This window comes from Callithrix jacchus, chromosome 9 (genome assembly GCF_049354715.1).
Source record: "Callithrix jacchus isolate 240 chromosome 9, calJac240_pri, whole genome shotgun sequence".
Classification (NCBI taxonomy): domain Eukaryota; kingdom Metazoa; phylum Chordata; class Mammalia; order Primates; family Cebidae; genus Callithrix; species Callithrix jacchus.
The window spans coordinates 74281555-74309318 of NC_133510.1; the positions used below are offsets into that span (position 1 = coordinate 74281555).

Here is a 27764-nt window from a genome sequence, read left to right on the forward strand (position 1 = left end):
GACTTATCTGCCATTTGGTTGCTTCATAAAATAGACTCCTTTTAAAGCCTAAAGCTACATTGCTTAAATATAAAGTACTCTGAACTCAGATCTTTAAGCTTTTTAAGGTGCTTTAGAGCATAGGCTTCCGTGTACACAAACTTCCTTCACCTATAAAAAGAAAATACTGGTCAATTCACAACAAAGGAAAAACTGAAAAGGAGAACGAGAAAGTGAACTCTCTTAAGTGGTTATATCATAAGGGATTGCCATTTCAGACTGTAGTCTTTTTGCAAGGAGACACATGAATAATTGAAAAGGGTTTTCCCAGGTACAGAAGCTCTCAGGGCTGTTCATTCATAAAAATTCACAGTGGGAGATCCAAGTTTTAGGGGAGGGGTATAAGAGAAGATTCTTGTTAGTGCCACTATTTACTATGAATTGAACTAAACAGAATAAATCAGGATTTGTAAACTGAAGTATCCCTCTGGGGCCAGTCATCTAATACAAATGAATGAAACTGCAAGTTTTTGTGTATTAGACGTGTGGTAATAGATTTCACTTCCAGAAATAGGATATTTCTCATCTTTTGTTGAATACTTGGCCCTCCTTGTCTTTTAGTTTTCCTTTTTATTTATTTATTTTTTTTGAGACAGAGTTTTGCTCTTGTTGCCCAGGCAGGAGTGCAGTGGTGAGATCTTGGCACATCTGCAACCTCTGCCTTCCAGTTTCAAACGATTCTCCTGCCTCAGCCTCCTCAGTAGCTGGGATTGCAGGCACCTGCCACCATGCCTAGCTAATTTTTGTATTTTTAGTAGACATGGGGTTTCACCATGTTGGCCAGGTTGGTCTTGAACTCCTGACCTCATGACCTCTGCCTCCCAAAGTGCTGGGATTACAGGCGTGAGCCACCAAGCCCTGCTTATTTTCCCATTTTTGATAGAAACAGATACAAGCAGTAGTTCACAGTTTTCTTTACCATAAGGAAATCACTTAGCCTTGGCGTTTAGGAGTCTATCAGGAGTGATGGGAACTTTAAACGGGAAAGCTATGGCCTGTTTAAAGGAAGGGACCTTTCTTTACCTTTAGTCAATTCTGCCATATGAGCCAGAACTTGTCAATTTTAGAAGCCAAGAATCTGGATTTTTATATGTTATCGCCTACTCTTTAAATATTGACTCACTCTGCTAGCCGATCGTCTGTGAGCTGAATGCAGCCTTTGGAATAATCAATTTCTAACCATTGAATCAGGTGTGCTCTGAAAGGCAGAGAGACGAATAAAATCCTGTTAAAAAAAGAGTTTGTTCTAGGTAGTCCTTGAAATTTAATATGTGCACCCTTTAAAAAAAAGAACCAGAGATTCATTTAAAATATCTAGATATCTATTATTATCATAAATAGCAGTAAAAGGTTTTTTCAATTGTACATAACCTATTCGGCCATTCCCCAATAAGACTGCTTCTCTGAAAATATGCATGCATGTCTTACCGTAAATACAGTTATTCTCTACATAACGATGTTTTGGTCAATGATGGACTGCACATACAATGTTTTCCCATAAGATTATAATACCAAATATTTTCTATACTTTTTCTATATTTAGATACACAAATACCATTCTGTTATAATTGCCTGGAGTATTCAGTACAGTAACATGCCATACAGGTTTGTAGCCTAGGAGCAATAAGCTATAGAATATAGCTTAAGTGTATAGTAGGCCCTACCATCTAGGTTTGTGTAAGTACATCCTATGATGCTTGCATAACCATGAAATCGCCTAAGGATGCATTTCTCAAAACATATCCCTGTCTTTAAGTGATGCATGACTGCATTTGTCTTTGGTGACTTCATTTCAGTGTTTTTACTTATGACAGTATTTTAATCCAAAGGCAGTTACAGAAGTTTACTGCCAAAACTAACTTGTGCAGACTTCACACAATTCGTGCTCCACCTTTATAATTTTTCAGGTAACTTACGGCCTATTTCTCCATGGCGTTGGCTGTTTTCTGTTGTTGTTCCTGTTCTGATCGTCTCTAATGGCCTCAAAAAGAAAAGTCTAGATCACAGTGGGGCTCTAGGAGGTATGTTTTTATTTTGAATGTTTACAGTAACTAATATGTGCTTGCTTATGTAATTTAAAAAATTTATGTTTTCTAAATTCTGAATATATGAGACTGACTAAAAATCATAGTGTTATATATTCTAGACAATGATAAAGTTATATCTTGCTCAGCATTCCTATTATCAAAATTTCAGAAACTAATGTACACTTGCAGTGTAACATACAAATTAAACTTTGTGATTCATACAAAGTATATTAATGGGAATAGATGAACCTTGACTTTTCTGCTCCTTTAGTTTGATTAATTTAGCAGAAACCCTGGAGCACTCCTCCTAGATGTAAAATAAAACATTTTGAGAGAATAACTCTTGGAAATTGCTGTTAGTAATCTCAAACCGAGCAGTCCAAACTTAGTGTTCTAGATTAATTTTCCAAAACTGAGTTGGGAACGGGCCATGTATTCATTCTTTTAGTAATTTTTTTTTTCTTTTTTGGAGATAGTCTTGCTTTATTGTCCAGGCTGGTGTGTAGTGGCACAACAGCTCACTGCAACCTCCTCCTCCTGGATTCAAGCAATTCTGGTGCCTCAGCCACAGAGTAGCTGAGACTACAGGCGTGTGCCACCATGCTCAGCTAATTTTTTCTGGTATCTTTATTAGAGATGGGGTTTCACCATATTGATCAGACTGGTCTCAAACTCCTGGCCTCAAGTGATCACCCTCCTGGGCCTCCCAAGGTGCTGGGATTACAGGTGTGAGCCACCTTGCTTGATCCATCTTTTAGCAAACTTTTATTGAACACTTAATACTACGTACCACTGTTCTAGAAACTTATCTGTAAACAAAAAGGACATGGTGTCATTTCTCATGGCACTTATATTCTTTAGGGCAGACAGATAGTAAATAAAATAGATATAACTATTCAGGTATTCATAAAGTTTATGACAAAAATATTAAAAGATAATTAAGTGTTAAGTGCGTATGTTGGAAGATGTGGTACATTCTTCTGTAGATGGTGTCAGGTGCTTTTCTCTAAGGAGGTCATTTTACACTGGTATCTGAAGAAACTAGCAATGAGATCTGACAGAATCATGTTCCAGGCTGACAGAATAACAGGTACAGAAGTCCAGATATCTATAATCCTGGCTTATTTGGGAGTAAGAAGAGTAAAGCTCATTTGACTAGAAAATAATAACAATAGGAAAAGAAGTGAGATAAAATTGAATAAATAAGCTCTAGCAATGTGCTTTCATGGTCCTGTGGTTTTTGTCAGTTTTGCAAAGGTCAAAACTTTTGTACTCTTTTTCTTAAAGAGGGAACTCCAAATTATATAAGCTTTGGGCTGTGCAAAGCCTGGATCTATCCCTTATTTCATTTTTAGGGCATAGAGAGAATTAAATGAGATAATTTAAAGTTCTTACCTCACTGGCTGGATGCATAGCCAACATTTATTCAGTGCTTATTATTATTAGGCAGAGTTCTTCAAAATCATGCCAATTCTATTCATAATTAAGAAATATTGTTTAAGTTCTATTGTGAGATTTCTTTTTCTTTTGTGGGGTAGTTGGGAATTAAAGTTAACTAGACATATTGATATCTTTATATGAATTTTATTTTACCATATAATCAGTGTGTATTAGGAATGGTTATGTTTTATCTATTTAACAAATGCTTATGTCACACTTGCTATGTACCAGGCACTGCTGTTATTACTTTGGTAGTATTAATTCATTTATAACATAATTTGAACAATCTCTGCTTGAATATAATAACAAAGAGTTATGTTTGCTAAAAAAAAAAAAGTTCTTTCTGGGCTGGTCAGGTGGCTCACACCTGTAATCCCAGCACTTTGGGAGGCCAAGGCAGAAAGATCACTTGAGTCCATGAATTTGAGACCAGCCTGGGCAATATAAACGAGACTTTGCATGATGGTGCACACCTGTAGTCTCAACTACACAGGAGGCTGATTGTGCCACTACACTCAGCTTGGGCAACAGAGTGAGACCTGTTGAGTCTGACCTCTCTCCTACCTCATTATATATGCTGATTATTATTATCATCTGCATTAATAGAGAAATACATATCGAGGTATGGAGGATGAATAGACCGTTCTGGGCAGAAAACAATGAAAACTGCTGAAAATTGAAACTAACACTTGCAGAGTAAAATTAAATGAAGTATTCCCGCTTAGAAAGTTTCTGGTTCTAGGCTTCTTAGTGCTTAATTAAGTATTCTTATTGAATAGGATTCAAATCTAATAAAGTCATTTCTTTGCTGCTAGCCCTAAAAATGAAAATGATCAAATGTAGTAGCAGATGGAAGCAAGTCATTAACTTGCTTTCAGTAGTAACTGATAGTTCTAAAGTCAGGTAGCAAAAATATAACATGTATGTTTCTAAAAATTATTCTGGTGGTATAATATGCCACTTGATCTCCTTGACTATAAAGGACATCTACTAGATTATAAACTCCTTGAGGACAAAGAGTATTTTATGCTTCTGTGTTCCATGTTTCTTTGAAAGTGCTAGATAAATAATAGATGATTAAGAATATATGTTTGATTTTTTAAAACCTTTGCTTTTTTCCTAATTATTTCATTCTATGAAATGTTTATCTTATTTTTTTATTCTTTTTAAAAAAAAATTTATGGCCAGGTACAGTGGCTCACACCTGTTATCTCAGCACTTAAGGAGGCCAAGACAGGCAGATTGCTTGAGCCCAGGAGTTTCAGCCCTGCCTGGGCAAAATGGTGAAACCTGTCTCTACCAAAACTTAGCCAGGCATGATGGTGGGTGCTATAATCCCAGCTACTTAGGAGGCTGAGGCAGGAAAATTGCTTGAACCCAGGAGGCGGAGGCTGTAGTGAGCTGAGATTATGCCACTGCACTTGGACCTAGGTGAAAGAGTGAGACCCTGCCTTCCCCGAAAAAAGTTTTTTTTAGAGGCATGGTCTTGCTCTATCACCCAGGCTGTAGTGCAGCAATGCAATCATAGCTTAGTGCAGCCTTGAATTCCTGTGCTCAAGCAGTCTGCCTGCCTCAGCCTCCTGAGTAGTTGGGACTCCAGGAACACACCATCACATCCCGCTTTTCTTTCTGTTTGGAATTTTTTGTTTCCTTAAAGATTTAAAAAAGAAAAAGAAAAAAAACTAACGTTGATTTTAAGTATATCAACTTAAAATAGTAATTGGGAATATTAGCCTAGAGTATGACTGCAAGTCACTGAAACTCTCAACTGAAACTTGTCCTGTCTATAAAATGCAAAGGAATACTGGTATCTATAGCAATGAATTATCATGAAGTGTTATCCATGTAAAATGCTTAGCACAATACCTGGCATATAAATATTTTATAGATATTAGTTATTATTTCTGTTTTCCTTCCACTACTACCATTCACAGTGATACAGTTTGACCGCTGTGTCCTCAACCAAATCTCATCTTGAATTGTAGATCCCATAATTCCCATGTGTCATGGGAGGGAACTGGTGGAAGGTAATTGAATCATGGGAGCAGGTCTTTGCCATGCTGTTCTCATGATGGTGAATAAGTCTCACAAGATCTGATGGTTTTGTAAACGGGAGTTCCCCTATACAGGCCTTCTTGCCCTCTGCTACGTAAGGCATGACTTTGCTCCTCATTTGCCTTTAGCCATAATTGTTAGGCCTCACTAGCCATGTGGAACTGTGCATCAATTAAACCTCTCTTCTTTATAAATTACCTAGTTTCAGGTTTGTCTTTATTACCAGCCTAACAATGGACTAATACAAAGGAATTTTACTTTGACACCTCATGACTTTAGTGTGTCTAGGATTGAGAAGTAAGAATTACAGAACTTTCTCAGGATCTGGGTATTTAGAACGCTTCATGAAAGAAACATATACTCGGTGTTGAGAGGAATGAGCAGGGGTTCAGTCACACTCAGTCCCTAAGCTGCACACTGAAGTAGAGGGCTCTGGTCTCTTGGAGAGAGAGTGAACAATACCAGAATAAGGAGAGGGTCACATGAAGGGGGTTTGTGGGAAAGTGTTTGTGGAAGAGCACAGCAAGAGGAGTTGTTGTCAGGAAGGGCCAGTGGTGGTACGCTATGTGGTTTCACAAGGGGGACTTGACCTCTTTTTGGTTACTATAATTCAGGTCTGGTTTCAGTCTTTCTGAAGTAGAAACCTCACTCTGTCATGTATGCAGAGTTGATTAGAGCCTGGAAAACTGGTTGAGTGTTGCTCATGTCATAAAGGATTGATATATGACCCAGAATGCCACTTTATTAATCAGGCAGAAGAACACAAACCTCACTGTTCGGGCATGCCCTATGCTTGTTTTCAGGCCACTTGAGAAGTCAGATTATAATTAGAAGGCTGCTTTGGTGAGTACAAAGTCTAAAAAAGACAAGTCTACAGTTCAAAGGTTCTTCTTTGGATATGGTTCAAGAAATCTACCAACCTCTGATTCTTTGGGCCTTCAATTTATACATTTCGGGCTAGCCAATTAAATTATTATAGAATACATATGAAACAATAGATTAGTTTTGAGTTTATTAAATTGCTATGAAATTCCAGTCTTGCCCTTTTCTTTTATGCCTTCTGGAGATTACCAAGGTCACCCTGGTTGGAATTTGGAGTGTAACTCAAGTCCCATTGTCAGAAATTTGTAGACAGTGTCATTTTACTCCCCCGATGGTATCTGTTAGGTACAGAATTTATCTGTTTTAGGCTCAGAAGGCAAACATAATCCTTGAGTCTTCAAATTATTTGGGAGTACCCTACTGTCATATATATGAACAGTTTATCAATGATATTTAGAGATTTGCAGGATGGAGAAGTGGAAAAGATATGAACAAGAGATAACAGTTACTAATCTAAAAATGTAGACATAGGTGGGAGTTGCCAGAAGTTCCAAGCTATCTTTAGACTGCATGAAAGAAACCATTCCTTCAAAGCTTGTTGTCTTGTTCATTTCCTCAATGTGAAGCTGTCATCAACATGAACATTGATCACTTCATGTGATATTTTAAGGTGGTTGAAGTAAAAAGGATATAGATGCCATTTGTAACATCTCAGTGTAGGCTGTTTAGGGCTCTTCTACTCAGTGTTTGTTTAGAGATGGTGGAACAATTGTTAACAGTGAATATTCATGAAGAGGAGGAGTGGAGACACTTTGACTTTCAGTTTGTATACTTCCATATGTTTTGACTTTCCCCTTCAATACTTGCATTCTACTTTTGTAATGTTTTAAGAATCAATTGAAAAAACTTAAAGGTTGGATAACAATATTATAATACTTATCAGTGTTATTGTTGAGCTTTTGCTACTGGAACTGTTACTGTTATTAGTATCAATGACATTAGGTAACACTTTTTAAGGAGCTTTTACTGGATAATATAATAAGCATATTACAAAATGTGTTTATTAATATATTTATATAATAAGCATATACAAAATATGCTCCTGGATAATATAATGAGCATATTATAAAAATTATCCCTGACTTTTTACAGCAAGCCAGTGAAGTATGAATTATGATTATTCTTATTTCACCAATGCAAAATTGAGACTTAAGAAGATTTGATAAGTTATCCTAATCTTGAAGAGGTAGTTGGAAGAGCCAAAGTTTGAACTCCAGACTGTTCAATCCAGAGCTGAAGCACTTTATTATTATTAATACTTTATACCAAGTTACCCTATTTCTTGAACTCACACTTAAAAGTTACCAAAGTTAAATACCAGTAATTGAGCATCTCTGGAAGAGTCAATGAATAACTATCTCATTGATTATGATATCTGAACCTTGAGCTAAGCAATGGAAAGGGTTATTATAGCAAAAGGAGGCCAGGTGCAGTGGCTCACTCCTGCAATCCCAGCACTTTAGGAGGCCAATGCTGGGAAGATTGCTTGAGCTCAGGAGTTTGAGACCAGCCTGGGCAACATAGTGAGACACCATCTCTATTTCTAATTTTTTTTAATTAAGATGATTTTTAAAAATTATCTAAAATAATATCTTACATTCATATGGCATTGTTTGAACGGAGATTAAAATATAGTTTAAAAAATGTGTACTTAAAATGGCATTCAGTTTACTGCTAGCTAAGAGCTTAAAATGCAAATTGTTAGAAATGTACATTTCAGGTTATAATATAAAAATAACTGGGAAAATGGCTGGACGTGGTGCCCAACACCTGTAACCGCAGCACTTTGGGAGGCTGAGGTGGACGGATCACCTGAGGTCGGGAGTTCAAGACCACAGCCTGACCAACATGGAGAAACCCTGTCTGTACTAAAAATATGAAATTAGCCAGGTGTGGTAGTGCACGCCTGTAATCCCAGCTACTTGGGAGGCTAAGGCAGGAGAATCACTTGAACCTGGGAGGCAGAGGTTGTAGTGAGCCAAGATTGCACCATTGCACTCTAGCCTGAGCAACAAGAGGGAAACTCCATCTCATAAATAAATAAATGGGAAGAAATCTGTTCTTTTTTCACAGCATTAATGTATGAATTGAGTGTAATTCTGTGTTTATATATGTTTCTTTCAGGTCTAGTGGTTGGATTTATCCTAACCATTGCAAATTTTAGCTTTTTTACCTCTTTGCTGATGTTTTTCCTGTCTTCTTCGAAACTCACTAAATGGAAGGGAGAAACAAAGAAGCGCCTAGATTCAGAATATAAGGAAGGTAAAATTAATTATGTTTGGTATTAATCAGAATAGTACACTTCATTTCATCCTAACATAAGCTTTTAATCAGAATGTTGTTTAGACTGTCAAAACACATCAATTTTATATGAGAATTCCTCATGGTAGCCAAAACAAGCTTATCATTTATTCCACAACAATAGGAAATAACAGCAGAATATTAGAAGCACTAGAGTCTGTCATAATTTTTCCAGATTTGTTAATAACAGTATAGAATCTGGGCAAATGTACCGTTCTACTTTTACTATTTTTAAAAAGTTTGTTGTTGTTTTTCTTGTCTTAAACTTTAAAACATAAACACCTATAACCGCATGGCTTTTCTTCTAAGGAGAAAGCATTTATTTGTCCTTTTCATCTGTTTGTTTCCAGGTGGGCAAAGGAATTGGGTTCAGGTATTCTGTAATGGAGCTGTACCCACAGAGCTGGCCCTGCTATACATGATAGAAAATGGCCCTGGGGAAATCCCAGTCGATTTTTCCAAGCAGTACTCTGCTTCGTGGATGTGTTTGTCTCTCTTGGCTGCATTGGCCTGCTGTGCTGGAGACACATGGGCTTCAGAAGTTGGCACAGTTCTGAGTAAAAGTCCTCCAAGGCTGATAACAACCTGGGAGAAAGTTCCAGTTGGTGAGTCCTTTTTTTCTTTTCGACCCATTGGTATATATAGTTGGTGAGTCTTGACTTGGGATTCTTTTAAAAAACAAACCAAAAAACCTCTTGATTTAATGTACTTCTTATTTTAGAGCCTTTTAAGAATTTTATTTAGTCTCTTTAAATAATAATTGGAAAATTTCTATAGAATATTAAGCTGGTAATAATAAATAATCTTTGCAGGAAATGTTAGCAAGTCCTAGATAAGCAATACAGGAACATAGAGATTAATTTGCAAACATATGAGTAGGGAAGGAAAAGAAAGGGCACAATAGAATATTTATTGAGGGCCTGTTGTGATATCAGTGCTTTAACCTGTATCTCAGTTCTCCATTATCAATGTTGGCAATAACTACATAGGTTGAGCATCTCAAACCTGAACATCCAAAATCCAAAATGCTCCAAAATCTTAAACTCTTTGACATGATGCTCAGAGGAAATGTTCATTGGAGCATTTCAGATTTATGATTTTGAGATTTGGGGGTGCTCAACTGGTAAGTCTATATAATGCAAATATTTCAAATCTGAAAAAATTCAAAATCCAGAACCCTTCTGGTCCCAAGCAATTTGGGTAAAGAGAATACTCAACCTGTATTGTTTCTTCTTTTTGTCCTCTGATGCTTCTCTTCCTCTCTTCCCCTTCTTTTCTTTCTCACCCCATCTTATCCTCCATCATTGCCTTCTCCTCCTCTTCTTTTATTTCTTCTTCTTCATCATCATTATAAGAGCTAGCACATTTTAAATGCCTACTACAGAGCACTACTCTTGCTTTACACGGATTGCCACTTAGTACTCCTAATAATCCTATGAATTCATTTTTTTATTATTTCTATTTTATAAAGAAACTAAAGCCCAAAGTAGTTAAATAAATTAACTACAGTCATATGGCTTAACAGTTGTAGAATTGGGCCTGGCAAGGTGGCCTATGCCTGTCATCCCAACTACTAGAGAGGTTGAGGTGGGAGGATCACTTGAGCCCAGAATTGGAGGCTGCTATAAGCTGTGATCACACCATTGTACTCTAGCCTGGTTGGCAGGGCAAAACCTTGTCTCTAAAAAGAGAGAGTAAGAGAGAGAGAGAGTAGCAGGACCAAGACTGAAACCAGGCAGTCTGGCTTCATTGAACCATTCTGCTTCACTGCTTAAAATATCAAGTTACCGAGGATAAAATACTGTTTTCTGAATAGGCTACAGTCTTTAGATTGCATTAAAGACAATGCTTTCTTTAAATTAGTCTTGATTAGATAGGTACTTTGCTGTCCCTGACTTTATGTGTTTGCTGGTTATTAACCAGATGATTTTCTGCATGTTTCTTCTTCAGGAACCAATGGAGGAGTTACAATCGTGGGCCTTATCTCCAGTCTCCTTGGTGGTACCTTTGTGGGCATTGCATACTTCCTCACACAGCTGATTTTTGTGAATGATTTAGACATTTCTGCTCCCCAGTGGCCAATTATTGCGTTTGGTGGTTTAGCTGGATTACTAGGATCAATTGTGGACTCATATTTAGGGGCTACAATGCAGTATACTGGTAAGAACATTCCTTCATTCTTGCAACTTATTGATGTGTTAAAGATATAGGGAAGAAATAGAGAAAAGAAAGAAAAAATGTCAACAATGAAAACAAATCCAAAGACACAAGATGTTGACAGACCAGAAATGATAGGACAGAGTGTCTTCCACAATTTTAGCTTTCTTATACTTTTGTATTAAATTAATTGAAAGAGAATTAGTCTTGCATAGTAATGATTAGAAGCTGTGTGGGAAAGATACAATAGCGCAGAGAACAAGACGCTTTCGTGTGGGCCATTACCTAATCCTAGGAAAGCAAGACATTTGGGATCAGATAATTTTAATACAATTTTTTCCATTCATTTTCCCAGTCCATTGGAGGGATAATTGTACTAATCTGACTATACTCACGACCTACTTTATTACTGTGATATGCTTGCTATCTTGCCGCTGAGTTTTTTTGCCTCACTCAGGATATATGGTAGATGGCTGGGTGCAGTGGCTCACGCCTGTAATTCCAGCACTTTGGGAGGCTGAGGCGGGCGGATCACTTGAGGTCAGGAGTTCCAGACCAGCCTGGCCAACATGGTGAAACCCATTTCTACTAAAAATACAAAAATTGCCAGGCGTAGTGGTGCCTGCCTGTAATCCCAGCTGCTCAGGAGGCTGAGGCAGGAGAATTGATTGAACCTGGGAAGCAGTGGTTGCAGTGAGCCAAGATCATGGCACTGCACTTTTGCCTGAGCGACAGACCAATATCCCATCTCAAAAACAAACAAACAAACTATATATATGTGTGTGTGTGTGTGTGTGTGTGTGTGTGAATGGTAGAATATGTTTTTCTCAAAATTTTCTGTGCTTTGCTTCTAAGGCTCTCTCATCCTATCAGTGTACTGACATATTCTGTTAGGTGTGTATTTACACTCTCATCAACCATGTTTCTCCTTTGATTGACATCAGGAAGAGGTTGGAAGGCTAGAGAAGGGCTTTCTCAGTACGGTCCTCCCAGTACTCATCATGCCTCAGGAAATATATTTGCCCTTCCTCCCCTCTCTCCATCAGTCGGAATATTTGTTCTCAGTGTTGTTAGTCTCATTTAGATTTTAAGGATGAAGCACTCTGATCTTAATTCCCACTAAAGGGTAAATAACTCTACACACACACACAAACAGTAACATATGTTTTTTAAAGAGTGTAGGTTTTATTCTAAATTGGTTTCTAGTTGGGGAAGTTTCTGATTGCATTGAGTGGGTTGAAAAGAAATGCATGCAGTAGGGGAGATTCTGTAAATCTTTGTGTGTCTCCTTTGTGCCAGCCCCATGCTCAACCCTGTGTTTACAGTGCTGTGGCCACAGACATGATCCCTATGCTCAAGGATCTCATAGATCAGTATTCGAGGGGAGCCACTGGAAAGGCAGGCCCAGCCTGCCAGTTTCATGCCCTCTCTGCTTTTCATGTTCTCTCTTCCACTTCTGAAGCAACTCCAGAGGTATTGACAGAAAATTTCTTGAGGTGTACTGGAACCCATTTATTCAAAGAGGCCATTTGTAATCAAGGGTTCTGTATCTCTCATCATATAAATTATCCATTAAAATCGTTTAGCAGGTCACTTAGAACCTTTGAAAGATTGTATACTTTAGAGGAAAAATCTATTTGTTCTTTTTTTAAAATTAAGTAATTTGGGTTTTCTACCTCACTTGCTTCTTTTTCCATTTCAGGGTTGGATGAAAGCACTGGCATGGTGGTGAACAGCCCAACAAATGAGGCAAAGCACATAGCGGGGAAGCCCATTCTTGATAACAACGCAGTGAATCTGTTTTCTTCTGTTCTTGTTGCTCTTTTGCTCCCAACTGCTGCTTGTGGTTTTTGGCCCAGGGAGTGAACTTTACTTCATTCCCACAGGTTGAAACTGGTGAGTCTGGCTAAACTTGCAATTCCACTTTTATCCTAAGAATAATAATTATAATGGCAAAGCAGAAATGCCAGCTCTTCCTATATTCCATTGTGATGGGATTTCATATTTTCCTCTCATCAACTCCCCTGTAATAGCTAGCATCTTTCTAGTGAAAGAGAAAGGTTCATAGAATTTGTGCATTTTTTTTCTGCTGAATGGAGGTCTTGAGCAATGAAGCTATATTGTTCCTACATATTGCTGTATATTGAATCGAAAGTTCCTATATAGTCAATATCAAGTTTTGTCTTATTTTGTTTTGTTTGTTTAAATCAGTGTAGGGAATAAAAGTGATGATATTTAAAATAGTTCTCCGTTGAAGAAGACAAATGCCACTGTGCTAGTTGCCCGAAACAGCCCAAATGTTGTGTCTGTTTTATACAGTTTAAGCTGATGTGTATGGAAGCCTAACTAAGTGTGGTATCCTGAACTTCTCCCATTACATTGCAATTCACAATTGGGAAAAGTTTGGGGATTGGTTGCTAGTGAGTTTTGTGGCCTAGTCCACATTTGTTCTTCCTTTCTCAGGGTTAGTGATGAAAAAAAACTAGGTATCTTTTTCATATGACCATTAGAATGTGTGAAAAAAGTTATTTTAACTAAAAGGAAAAGAACTCTATCTTATATCTAAAAAATGTGTACCTTATTATATGTTTCACTTGTTCTCTGAACAGAAATTATTTTCAATTTAATATGTTGAATATATTTTCTAGCTTTCTTTGAATTATGTTTAGCATCCTGGCTTAGCACTGGCATCCTGAACAGTTAAAGTCACCAGGAAATTACTGTATTTCCTTATAAATTTACTATCATACAAATTACTTGAAAATGCTATGATTTTCTATTATTACCTTCTAAGTGTATTCCCTCTTACACTGTAGCCTCAACTAAAGCAAATTCTGCTTTTCAGTTTTGTTCCTCACTATGATTTACTGTGTGCCAAAGGAGTTTTGACATGGTACAGATTATTTTACTAAAAGTATTTTAAAATGTTTCTCATGTGATTTCTGTACCTTCTTCCTCCTTCCCCTCTTGCTTTTTTAAATAAATTGGGGAAGGATTTATGAACATACCACCACCAGAGGGTGGGTAATGCTTAGAATTTTTTATTGGTGGCCCTAAGATGGTGATGACCTAGAACTGACTTAGTTCAGGACAGAAAACAAAACAATCACACCCTTTATTTTGAAGCCAGTCAGATTAGGGAGTTGCAACAATTGGCCTAGAACTTTTGATATACATTGGAAGCACCAGGGCATGTTTGCCTTGTTTGTTTGTTTGTTTGTTTGTTTGTTTGAGACAGAATCTCACTCTGTGGCCCAGGCTGGACTCCAGCACAGTGGCTTAATCTCAGCTGACTGTAGCCCCTGCCTCCCAGGTTCACACCATTCTCTTGCCTCAGCTCCCCAAGTAGCTGGGATCACAGGCGTGCACTACCACCCCCAGCTAATGTTTGTATTTTTAGTAGAGACAGGGTTTCACCATGTTGGCTAGGCTAGTCTCGAACTCCTGGCCCCAAGTCATCTGTCCCCTCAGCCTCCCAAAGAGCTATTACAGATGTAAGCCACTGTGCCCAGCCACCAGAGCATGTTTTTAAAAAAGTACTGATGTCTGGGTTTCACACTGCAGAAATCTGATTTATCTGATCTAAAGTACAGCCCCGATATTGGAACTCTTTAAAGCTCTGACTATATGTTAGAATTATCATGTAAGGAGTTTTTAAAACACTGTTGTAAGGGCCCCTTTCTAGATCAAGTCAGTCAGAATGTTGGACAATGAGGCCCTTGTATGTGTATTTTTACAAAGCTCTCTGGGAGATTCTAATGCTTAACCACGTTGAGAAGCACTGAATAAGAATATCCTGGATTGGGCACAGTGGCTCACGCCTGTAATCCCAGCATTTTGGAAGGCCAAGACAGGTGGATCACTTGAGGTCAGAAGTTCGAGGCTAGCCTGGCCAACATGGTGAAACCCCGTCTCTACTAAAAATACAAAAAAGTAGCCAGGCATGGCAGCATGTGCCTGTAATCCTAGTTACTCGGGAGGCTGAGGCAGGAGAATCACTGGAACCCAGGAGGTGGAGATTGCAGTGAGCCAAGATGGCACCACCGCCCTCCAGTCTGGGCAACAGAGCAAGACTCCATCTCAAAAAAAAAAGAGTATTCTAAGCACTAGAACTACTGAATAAGAATATCCTAAAGCACTGTATGTAAGCAGTTGAAAAGAGTGGGACTTTTCAATTTTAGGGAAATAACTATTAGCAACAACACGGCATGTTATCTTTATGGATTAACAACTTCTGGTAATTACAGTGTCTTATAGCTACATCACATATAAAATTATTGTGTCAGCTTTCACACAACCTGCACATTGTTCTAACATGCCCTTTTTCTTTTCTTGGAGATTCATCTTCATGACATACTGGGGACAAAAATATTTATTGGGACTATCTTTGGGTTTAGTAGAATCACTGTATCATTAACAGTTTGGGGTTCTTTATTTGAAAACTGAGGTCTAGATGTGTTTTGCAATCAAAATTTTTGAGATTTAAAAAAACTAATAGGGTTTACATAAAATATTTCACTCAAAACTACTAAAAAAAGTCTGAGACAGCAGCTCATTATCATATATGCTATTTTTGTGGTGATTTATGAACAACCCCACTAAGTATGATAAATAAAGATCATAAAGAGCCTCAGATCAAGTCAGGTCAGGTTTTGTCACCAAACTTGTGAAGAAACTGGTTTTCATAGCTTTTTAGACATGAGAATTGAGGATAAGAAATTGTGTCTCTCTCCTTATTTTTTTATTTTTGTAAGTCTTATATTCTACTGTAACATCTTTTGAATTGGACATTTAACTAATTCAACTTACTTTTCCTCTTTGCAGAATGGGCAGTTCATGTTAAAAACAGTTTTCATGGAAAACTGTCTGCCTTGGCAGCATAAAGGTGTACTATTTCTTATCATACTGATACTTGATAGAGGAGAGCAGATATATGTGGTATGGGGCAGCTCCTGAAGGAGACTTCAAGGAGTAGCATGTTGAAAACTCATTAAATGGAGCCACCAGGAGAGCAAATAATTCTATTTTATTCTTAGCTTTTCTTATTACTTGAGTTATCTATTCCTCATATATCTCTTTCCACGTATCTGCTAAATACGTAGGAGGCTGGCTGCAGAAATATCAACCTCACCCCAATTAGATAAAGGACTAGTATAGAGAAAAAGCATGTGAAATAATGTTTTAAACTTTGCCGCATACCTGCGATATGAACAGCTGCTGCCTGTTATACACAGTGGGTATATAGAGCCCAGTCGTATGATCTTCCTGATGTTCTATCTAATGTTCCCAGTTCCATCACAATGAGATTGATCTATACTAGCCACCAGATCCCAGGTGAATTGTGGTGTGCTTTAAAAATGAAAACACAATTATGTGGCTTAATTATTTAATCTCCTTGTGGAGTATCTGTATTGGTTGTTTTTTGTTTGTTTTTGAGACAGTCTCATTCTGTCACCAGGCTGGAGTGCAGTGGTGCAATCTCGGGCAATCTCGGCTCACTGCAACCTCCACCTCCCAGGTTCAAGCAATTCTCCTGCCCCAGGCACCTGAGTAGCTGGGACTACAGGCATGTGCCACCACACCCAGCTTATTTTTATATTTTTAGTAGAGATGGGGTTTCACCAGTTGGCCAGGATGGTCTTGATCTCTTGACTTCATGACCCACCCGCCTTGGCAACCCAAAGTGCTGGGATTACAGGCATGAACCACTGCACCCAGCAAGTATCTGTTTTTATAACTCCAGGTAGTTCTCAGTATTTTAAAAATACTTCAGCATTCAATATATATTTGTTGAATTAAGTTATCTGACTCTAATTAACATTATTTCTTTTAAGAGTCACTGGAACGTGATAATCAGTAACATATCCCTGGAGGAAAATATAAAATGAAAAACCAGTTTGGCTACCAGAATTTCTGCCAACTGGAGTGTTTCTAGCATTTCTCAATCATGCAGAATAATATTAATGGTTTTGAAACTAATGAGTCAGGAAATTATTGAAGTGAAGGAGTAGCAGGGCAAGGCTTGAAATTATTTTCCCTGACAAGACTAAACTCTCCATTTATCATAACTACCCTCTTAAAAAAATTTTTTTTTGTAGATCTAGTCATGAATCCAGACAAGATTGATTGATTGATTGATTGATTTTTGAGACAGGGTCTTACCCTGTTGCCCAGGCTGGAGTGCAGTGATACAATCATAGCTCACTGTAGCTTCGACTCCCCCAGTTCAACTCATCTTCCTGCCTCAGCCCCAAGTAGCTGGGACTACAGACATACACTACCACATCCAGCTACTTTTTAAAAAAACTTTTTTGTTGTAGAATTGAGTCCAGACTATGTCCTGTGTTGTCCATACCGGACTTGAACTCCTGGGTTCAAGTGATCTTCTCACCTTGGCCTCCCAAAGTGTGGGATTAAAGGTACAAGCCACCCTACCCAGCCAAAAATTTATTTCATAAATATGGCAACTCTTATTTGAGTTTAGATTTTTTTTAAAATTTTTATTACTATTTAATTAAATAATACACTGAATCTATTCCTTTAAAAAAAATTACAACATTAGGCCAGATGTGGTAGCTCATGCCTGTAATGCTAGCATTTTGGGAAGTCAAGGTGGGAGAATTGCCAAAGGCCATGAGTTTGAGACCAGCCTGGGCAACGTAGCAAGACCCTGTCTCTACAAAAAATAAAAAATTAGCCAGACATGGTGGTGTACATCTGTAGTCCCAGCCACTCAGGAGGCTGAGGTGGGAAGATTGTTTAAGCATGGGAGTTGGAGGCTACAGTGAGTCATAATTGTGCCACTGTACTCCAACCTGGGTGACAGGAACTCTGTCTCAATTTAAAAAGTAATAATAAAAATAAATAAATAAAAATTACAACATTAGGCATAAAGCTAAAATATTATTTTGCCCCTCCAACCCCCTCAGCAACTCTGAGCTCCTCCTATCTTCCCCAAGCTAAGTACTGATATAAATATGGGATATGGGCCAGGCACAGTGGCTCATGCCTATAATCCCAGTACTTTGGGTGGTTGAAGCTGGAGGATTGCATGAGGCCAGTAATTCGAGACCAGCCTGGTCAACAGGGTGAGACCCCTATCACTACCAAAAAAAATTTAAAAATTAGCCAAGTATGGTGGTATGTGCCTGTAGTCCCAGCTACCCAGGAGGCTGAGGCAAGCGGATCACTTAAGCAGAGGAGTTCAAGGCAGCAATGAGCTATGATCGTACCACTGCACTTCAGTCTGGGCAGCAGAATGAGATCCTGTCATTAAAAATAAAAATAAATAAATTTGGAATATTTTGTACATAATTTGTTTAAGTATGTTGTAGCATACTTTAAAATCAATGAAATTGTTATAATTAGTATTGTCTTTTTGCTGCCTCAAGTCAGGTGCTTTACAACCTAGAAAAGTCTAGGAAGAAGGCCGGGCGCAGTGGCTCATGCCTGTAATCCCACCACTTTGGAAGGCCAAGGCTGGCAGATCACTTGAGGTCAAGAGTTCGAGATCAGCCTGGCCAACATAGTGAAACCCCTTCTCTACTAAAAAAATACAAAAATTAACTGGGTGTGGTGGTCCATGCCTGTAGTCCCAGCTACTCAGGTGGCTGTGGCATGAGAATCACTTGAACCCAGGAGGCAGAGGTTGCAGTGAGCTGAGATTGCACCGTTGTACTCCAGCCTGGGAAACAGAGTGAGACTCAGTCTCAGAAAAAAATAAAAATCTAGGGAGAAAGATTAGAAAGATATACACCAAAATATTATTGTTATCTGAGATAATTACATATGTATTTAATGCTGTTAAAAATACACATATAAAACTTAAGTATTTTTCTATAAAGCCTATAATCAAATTTGTTTTGTCTATGAATCAAAAACATGATCAAAGTAAAAATAATCTCTGGGAATTGCCTCTCTTTCCCCTCCACCGCCTCCTCATATTATTTTAAATTGTATTTCCTCTCTTTATAAACTACTTTATTAACAATGAACTGAAAGAGTAAAATGGAATTTTAGTATAACATAAAAGTAATAGTGGATACTCAAGGGAATTCTCTGATACCTTTGAGAACAAGCTTCCCTTCCCTTGACCTCTTCACAGGACTTGTGAAGGGAAGCTTGTTTACTCAGCCAGAAGCTATGAACCCCTCATGGGACAGGGAGCACACAGGTGAGCAGGTGCAGGGCCAGACGAACAAATGCTGGAACCATCCAGTAGCTCCTCTCTGGTGGGATCAAGCTTGGAGCAGGCCCTGAGGCAGCATCCAAGCATGTTACAATGCTCTTTTAGCTCTGCTTTCCGGGAGGGAGTGTCTTTGACCCCCAGAGCCGCAGAGGGCATGTGTTACACGATCAGTGCTCTTTGAGCATTTGCTGTCCGAAGATGGCTAAGTGTTTACCACCTCATTGGAGGGAAAGGGTCACAGCATTTTATACTCTTCCTTCTTGGTACTCAAGTTCTTGTCTGGCATCCAGGAAGAATCAGGTGACACAAACCAGTTGAAGGGTGATGTATGTGGAGAATTTTCTTAAGTGGCGTAAGTGGCTCTCAACGGCAAGGGAATGGAGCTGGAAAGGGATGGAGTGGGCAGATAATCTTCCCCTAGAGTTTGGCCATGCCTGTTCAAACTCTTCTCTGAAGTCCTGCTATCAAGCCATCCTTCTGAAATCAAGCTGCTTTTCTCCAACTGTTTCTTCTCTTCTCTCCTTCTCTGCCACTCCGATCGCTCTGCTCTTGTGCCAGTGGAGCTTGGGGATTTTATGGGTACAGGGTGGGAGGTAGGGCAGGCCAGGGTGGTTTTCAAAAAGGCAAAATTCGGGTGGGAAAACGAGGATGTGAAGTTCTTATTTAGGTCCTGGGGTCCAGGCTTGAGAATGGAGCCCTCATCAGGGACCACACGCTTTTCTACCTAGTATTTCCCTGCTTCCTGTTTGTATCACCTTCACTTTCAGATTCTTGTAGAAATTAATGTAAGTATCGCATAACTACTTGCCCATGTAGTGAATCTGGTATGAGACTGGAGTTTTGGCAGATTTTTCAAATTGTTCTGATCTTGCTTAGCTATTTGCATTTGGAATAATACATGGCAAATACCTTATTGCATGACAAGATTCTCAACACATTGTCATAGAATTCTAGAATAAAGAACCTTAAGGAACCTTTTTAGTTCATTGCCCAGACTTGAAGCTTAAAAATACATGTACTATCTCATATGAATGAGTACAATCTTATCCAATTCTTTAATGCTTCCTTTCCTTTATGTACCCATCTGTTATGTCTGGAATTATTTTCTCCTCCCTTATCAATCCTTCAAAAACCAGCTCAGTAACACTTCCTCTGAGAAGCTTTTTCAGATTCTTTCAGCTGACTTAGTATTTTCATACAGTTTTACACTTTATAGCAGTTATGACACAATGAACATTTGTTGAATAAATACCCTCAGTATATTAATACTTAACCTATTTCTAAACTACCAGTCTCCCTGTAGTAAAGACACTAGCCAGGGCTCTAGACTTTTCCTTAGGATTAAATATGGTTTTAAAGTCCATTCTTAGGGCCAGAATCATAATAGCGATTCTGTTATTTTCTCTTGATCTCATCAAGCTACAATTTAAAAAATAATGATACTAACTAGGATTATCAAAGAAATAAATTCATTAGAAACTGTATGCTATGAATATAGGATCCCACATTTTTGTTGTAATCATCTGTATAGTGTTGCATGTAGTAACTCAATTATAAAACTAATAAAATTTGATCCTAAAATTTGTCTTTATAAGGGACTACTGAGATATTACTAAACAAGATTAATTCTCTAATTTTTTTTCCCTTAAAGTGATGCCACTAAGTTATTTCTAAACATTGATGATTCGCAAGTACATTTCCCAATTATTGGCCAGCAGTTTCTCTTTCAAGTACATGCTCAGTGCACTGTCATATGTAGAATAATTTTTTTTTCAGATTTGTAAGGCAAAATTTTGATTACATAAAATTTAGAAAATAAGAGCATAGAAGGAAAAAGAGTCATAATCCTACTACTCAGAGACCAGAGACAGTTTATATGTATTTTTCATCTTTTATCTGAATTTTGCAGTTTGTTTTATCATATAATTACTTGCATAGTGTATTTACAGTTTCACATCTTACTCTTATCACTTAACCCTCATGTAAGAATTTTCTCTTTTCATTAAAAATTATTTGAATATATTTCTAATGGCTGGGCTATTTCTCCAGCTTAGAGATCAGCATACTTTCATTTGTTATATGGGTGCATTTAGATTTTTTTATTCCATATGTGTTATAATAAATAGGATAGTGATGACTGGTTTATGGAAAAGTCTTGGACTACCTTGTGGAATTATTTCATCAAAGGCTATTGTTAAGCATTACCTAATTGCTCTGGAAAGATTTCAACAGTTTCTAATAACTCAGTGTATGAGCATACTGATCTCATTGCAGCTTCAGCAGCACTGAATATTACTGGCTCCTTAATTGTTACCATTTAGATTAAAAATGGTGTCCTGTTTTTAATTTATAAGAAATGAATTTTAAAGGAGGACATAGAAAACTACATAGTCTATGTAGTCTTCCAAGGGAAAATCATTTTGTAATAATAGTAGTAGTTTACTCTGTGCCAGGTATTGTTTTAGACACTTTTCATAGATTAACTTAATTCTCACAACAACCATATGAGGTCGGTATATTATTCATTTCTGTACCAATAACAAAACTGAGCTCAAAAAGGTTAAGTAATAAAGCATGGGTGATAGACATTCAGATTAACTAAAGATAGAAGAAAATACTCAACAGTTAGGGAATTAGTATTTGTGTTGTAATAGCAAAGCTATAGCTTGTTCAACCAGCACTGAGATTTTCCAAAAGAAGAAAAAATCCAGTAGGTAATTGTGCTAATGGGACAGGGGAATTGAGAGAACTGAACTATTTTGCCTATCAACAGCCTCTCTAATTACCCTCTGACTGAAGTTTTTGTTTTTTCTAAAGCAATTGGCAGCAGGTTTAACTTTCACATTCAGGATTAGTGAATATAATTACACTTCTAAGGACAAAGGACAAAAGAAAACTAGTAAATGGGTAGAATGTGGTGGCTCAGGCCTGTAATCCCAGCACTGTGAGAGGCCGAGGCGGGCAGATCTTTGAAGTCAGGAGTTTGACACCCTGTGTCTACTAAAATTACAAAAAATTAGCCAGGCATAGTGGTGCATGCCTGTAATCCCAGCTACTCAGGAGGCTGAGGCAGGAGAATCACTTGAACCCAGTAGGCAGAGGTTGCAGTGAACTGAGATGGCACCATTGCAATCCACCTTAGGCAACAAGAATGAAACTCCATCTCAAAAAAAAAAAAAAAGAAAAGAAATAAAACCAGTAAGTGTCAAAATAATTATATCTTGGGCAACTACAATGTAAAAAGGAATAACATTAAAAATATTTAGCATACATAGTTGTTGACATGAAAGATATTCATAATGTATTAAGTGAAAAGTAATTCAAAAACCAGAATTGATGTTATGGTCCCATTTGGCTTAAAAAATATAGTCGTAGAAGCTGAGTGTGGTGGCTTTTGCCTGTAATCCCACCACTTTGGGAGGCTGAGGCGGGCAGATCACTTGAGGTCATGAGTTCAAGACCAGCATGACCAACATGGTGAAACTCCAACTCTACTAAAAATAGAAAAAAATTAGCTGGCCATGGTGGCACATGCCTGTAATCTCAGCTACTTGGGAGGCTGAGGCAGGAGAATTGCTTGAAACTGGGAGGTGGAGGTTGCAGTGAGCCAAGATCATGCCATTACACTTCATCCTGGACAAAAAGAGCAAGACTCCATCTCAAAATATATATATATGGGCATAGAAAAGAAGTCAGGATGTGTGTACACCTCCCAGGAGGTGGGATTGTTGGGGTTTTTAACATTTTCTTTAACTATTTTTTTACATTATCTAAAATGAATATTCTTGCTTTTGTAACTAAATAATGTAGTTTTGTTTTGTTTTTGAGGCAGAGTCTCACTCTGTCACCCAGGTTGGAGTACAGTGGCACAATCTCAGCTCACTGCAACCTCCACCTCCCAGGTTCAAGCAGTTCTCATGCCTCAGCCTCCTGAGGAGCTAAGACCACAGGTGTGCCCCATCACTCCTAGCTCCTAGCTATTTTTTTGTATTTTTGTAGAGACAGGGTTTCACCATGTTGGTCAGGCTGTTCTCAAGCTCCTAACCTCAAGTGATCTGCCGGCCTCAGCCTCCTGGAATGCTGAGATTACAGGAGTGAGCCACTGCACCCAGCCTAATGAAGTTATGTTTTATGAAAGGGGAGATGGAGAAAGGAAGTGGTCACTTGATTATACAGCACAGTACAGAGGGGACATGATGATTTTTCAGTAAGTGGTTCTGGGTCATTTGATATCCATATGAGAAAATATATAAATACATAAATATTTTTACCCCTTTCTCATAACACAAGGAAAATTCCAGATAGATTATAGACTGTATTGTTTAACTTTATGAAAGGTTAAACAGTAAGGTTTTTGAGAAAAACAAAACAACTTTGTGACCTTCAAATGGGAGAACAGTTCTTATTTATTTATTTATTTAGACAAGGTCTCCCTGTCACCCAGGCTGGAGTATGATGATGTGATTCTAGCTCACCACAGCTCTGAATTCCTGGGTTCAAGTGATCTGCCTTAGCCTCCTGAGTAGCTGGAACTACAGATGTGCACCACCACACCCAACTCATTTATTTTTATTTTGTTCAGAAACTGGGTCTCACTGTGTTGCCCAGCTGGTCTTGAACTCCTGGCCTCAAGCATTCCTCCTCAGTCTTCCAAAGTGCTGAGATTATAGGTGTTAGAACCCAGAAGTACTAATCAGAAAGAAAATAAGTTGGGCTATATTAAAATTAATCATTTCTGGTCAGCAAGGCTCTATTAAGAGTGAAAAAGTTACTTCCAGAGTGGCTGAAGATATTTGCAGCATGTATGTCCAACAAAGGATTCATATACAGAATGTAAAAGAAACACCTGAAAATTAATAAGAAAAGACCCATCAACTCAATAGAAAAATGAGCAAAACACTCAACCCATCACTCCCTAATAGAGGATATCCAAATGGCCAATAAACATCTGAAAAGGTGCTTAACATCTTTAGTCATCAGCGAAATGCAAGTTAAAACCACACTGGGTACCCCACCTACCAGAATAGCTAAAGTGAAAAACAGTAGAAAATACTAAATTGTTGAAGGAGTTACAGTTCAACTAGAACTCTTGTACTGCTACAGGGAATATACATTAGTACAACCACTTTGTAAAAGTGTTTAGCAGTATCTGCTAAAGTTGAACACGTACACTTTGACCCATTGTTCTCATGTCGAGGGCATATTCTCAAAAGAAATACCTATGCCAGTTCTTTTCCTGAGATTTCACAATGTCATTTCTGCTGCAGTTATTGATCATAAAAGTTGCAAGGCCAGTAAAACTCAGGTATTAAGGAAATATATTCCACCTCCTGATGGAAGGATTATCAAAGTTAGATGCAGAGGGGAAAGGTGGCAGAGAGGTATGATGCATTGGGGGTTGTATTCTAACACTATACCACATTGTTGCTTTCTCAGCTCCTGGATATCTATCTACCCTCTTTATGCTAGGCAGTCTGACCTCTCCAACAGTGATCTTGGACAAGATTTAAGACAGCTTCCCGATAGGGTTTCACCAGCTCATTCACAAGCTGGTGGGAAAAATCCCTTTCTTTGACAGCCCCTGAGAGTGCTAGTCGGTCTCAGTGTGGCAGCACCTTTCTGGTTCACCATCAGAGAGGCAGGCATTTACTTGTTTTCTGGAATCTCTGGCCATGAGTCAGCCCGCAGGGTAATAGCCCATTTTAATTTCCTCAGACGTGAGTCAGGCACTGGTCATCTCTTTCTTCAACTAAAGGAAACACTCTTCAAAGGTACGCTTAATGCCCCCTCACTCCTCCCCAGGTTCGAGATTTACAGCCTGACTACCACTCCCTCTAAAGAAACTCTTCCCTATTCTTACAAAAGCTTTTTCCTCTCAGATACTATTTTATGACTCTGACCTGCCTAAGGAGTCTACAAGCTGTGCAACACCTTGTAGACTTGTGTCTAAACCATTTTTATAAATTCTACACAGAGAGATGTATGTCTCACCCTGGATTCACTTTCCTGTTGTCTGTTATACCACTTCTCAAGCAAAACTAGGCAATGAAACTAAATTCTATCCTAAAACCCTGTTTGTTAGCAGTGTACACATATGATGTGCGGCTAATATATAGTAATACACTGTACACTAGTGTATATATATGATACTAGAGGATATGACTTTAATACCCCACTTTTAAAAAAAATGGATAGAACAACCAGGCAATTTATGCAAAGTCTACAGCTAACATTATACTCAATGGTGAAAGACTGAAAGCTTTTCCTCTAAAATCAGGAACAAGGCCAGGATACCCATTCTGGCCACTTCTATTTAACATACTATTAGAATTTCTAGCCAGAGCCGTTAGACAACAAAAAGAAATAAAATTATCCAGATTGGAAAGAAAGAAGTAAAACTACCTCTGTTGGCAGTTAACATGATCTTATATGTAGAAAACCATAGAGATTTCGCAAAAAAAAAAAAAAAAAAACCTATTACAATGAATAAATGAAGACAGCAAGTTGAAAGATACAAAATCAACACAAAAATTAGTTGCATTTCTGCACACTATCAAAAAACAATCTGGAAAGGAAATTAAGAAAAAAATTCAATTTACAATAGCATCGAAAAGTATAAAAAACTTAGGAATAAATCTAATCAAGGAGGTAAAACACTTGTATGCTGAAAATTATGAAACACTGCTGAAAGAAATGAGAGAAGATACAAACAAAAGGCATCTGTGTTCCTGGATTGGAAAGCAATATTGTTAAGATGGTCATACTACCCGAAGCAATCTGCAGACTCAATGCAATCCCTATCAGAATTCCATTGGGGGCCAGACACAGTGCCACATGCCTGTAATCCCAGCTCTTTGGGAGGCCAAAGTGGGAGATCACTTGAGCCCAGGACTTTGAGACCAACCTTGGCAACATGGAGAAGAACCATTTCTATAAAAAATACAAAAATTGCTGGGTGTGGTGGCATGCTCCTGTAGTCCCAGCTACTCAGGAGACTAAGCTGGAAGGATCTATTGAGCCCAGGAGGTTGAGGCTGCAGTGAGCCATGATTGCACCACTACACTCAAACCTGTGCAACACATCGAGAACCTGCCAAAAAAAAAAAATTCTAATGGCATTTGTTGTAAAATAGAAAAATTTATCCTAAAATTCATATGGCATCTCAAGGGACCCTAAATAGCTAAAACAATTTTGAAAAAGAGTAACAAAATTGGACGACTCACACTTTCATACTTCAAAATTATTACAATGTGACAGTAATCAAACTGGTGTGTTCTGTCAAAAAGACAGACAAATAGACCAATGGAATAGAATGGAGAACCCATAAATAAATTATTTTACATATGGTAAAATGATGTCCAACAAAGGTATCAATAATAGACAATGCCAAGGGATAATTTCTTCAACAAATGATGTTGGAATACTGGATAACTGCATGTAAAAGAATGAAATTGGATCCTTATCTTGCACTCCACAAAAATTAACTCAAAGTGGGTTAAAGACATTCACTAAGATCTTGGCTGGGTGCAGTGGCTCACTCCTGTAATCCTAGCATTTTGGGAGACCAAGAAAGGTGGATTGCTTGAGTCCAGGAGTTTGAGACCAGCCTGGGAAATATGACAAAACCCTGTCTGTACAAAAGGTGCAAAAAATTAGCTCGGCATGATGGCATGCACCTGTGGGTCCAGCTCCTCAGGAGACTGAGGTGGGAGGATCAATCACTTGAGTCCAAGAGACAGAGGTTACAGTGAGCCAAGAGCATGCCACCACACTCCAGCCTGGGTGACAGAGTGAGATGTTGTCTTAAAAAAAAAAAAAAAAAAAGCCGTTAACATAAGATCTAAAACTTTAAAACTCCTAGAAGAAAACATAGGAGAAAGTTTCATGACATTGGACTTTGCAATGTTGTTTGGATATAACAACAAAAGCACAGGCAAGAAAAGCAAAAATAGATAAATGAGATTACATTAAATTTTAAAACTTTTGTGCATCAAAGAACACAATCAGAGTAAAAAATACCCTATAGAGTGGGGAAATAATTGCAAAGCATCTCTAATAAGGAGCTAATATTTAGAATATAAAGAATTACAACTCAACAACTGAAGAATCAAAAAATCTAATTAAAATATAGTTACAGAACTTGAATAGATGTTTCTCCAAAGATGATATATTAATAAACAAGCATATGAAAAGATACTCAACATCACTAATTAATAGAGAAATGCAAATCAAAACCACAAAGAGATGTCACCCACACCCATTAGGATGACAACTATCAAAAAAAATAAAAAGTGTGGACAAGTATGTGGAGAAATGAAACTAGTGCACTGTGTTGGGATGTGAAACAGCATGACCACTATAGAAAACAGTTGAGTGGCTCCTCAAAAAATTAAAAATAGAACTACCATATGATCCAGTGATTCTACTTCTAGATATATATCCAAAAGAATTGAAAGCAAGGTCCCAAAGAGAGAGCAGGGTCTCAATCCCATGCTCATGGCATTGCTATTCACTACAGTCAAGAGATGGAAGCAACCCAAATGTCCCTCCATGGATGAATGAATAAACAAAATGTATTATATACATACAGTGAAATATTATTCAGCCTTAAAAAGGAAGGAAATTCTGTCACATTCTACAAGATGGATGAAACTTGATTGAGGACATTATGCTTA

General features: G+C 38.0%; 1 protein-coding gene across 2 annotated transcripts in view; it reads left to right on the top strand.

Moving 5' to 3' along the window:
- Positions 1 to 27764, top strand: part of TMEM19 (transmembrane protein 19) — a 50443-nt gene that overhangs the window by 1224 nt on the left and 21455 nt on the right. For both annotated transcript variants that reach the window (XM_017976208.5, XM_009004216.4), the window contains exons 2-6: positions 1947 to 2060; positions 8568 to 8705; positions 9095 to 9349; positions 10695 to 10904; positions 12604 to 12797. In XM_017976208.5, coding sequence (XP_017831697.1) covers positions 1947 to 2060; positions 8568 to 8705; positions 9095 to 9349; positions 10695 to 10904; positions 12604 to 12767 — 881 coding nt within the window. In that variant the 3' untranslated portion in view covers positions 12768 to 12797. The remainder of the gene's footprint in view (positions 1 to 1946; positions 2061 to 8567; positions 8706 to 9094; positions 9350 to 10694; positions 10905 to 12603; positions 12798 to 27764) is intronic.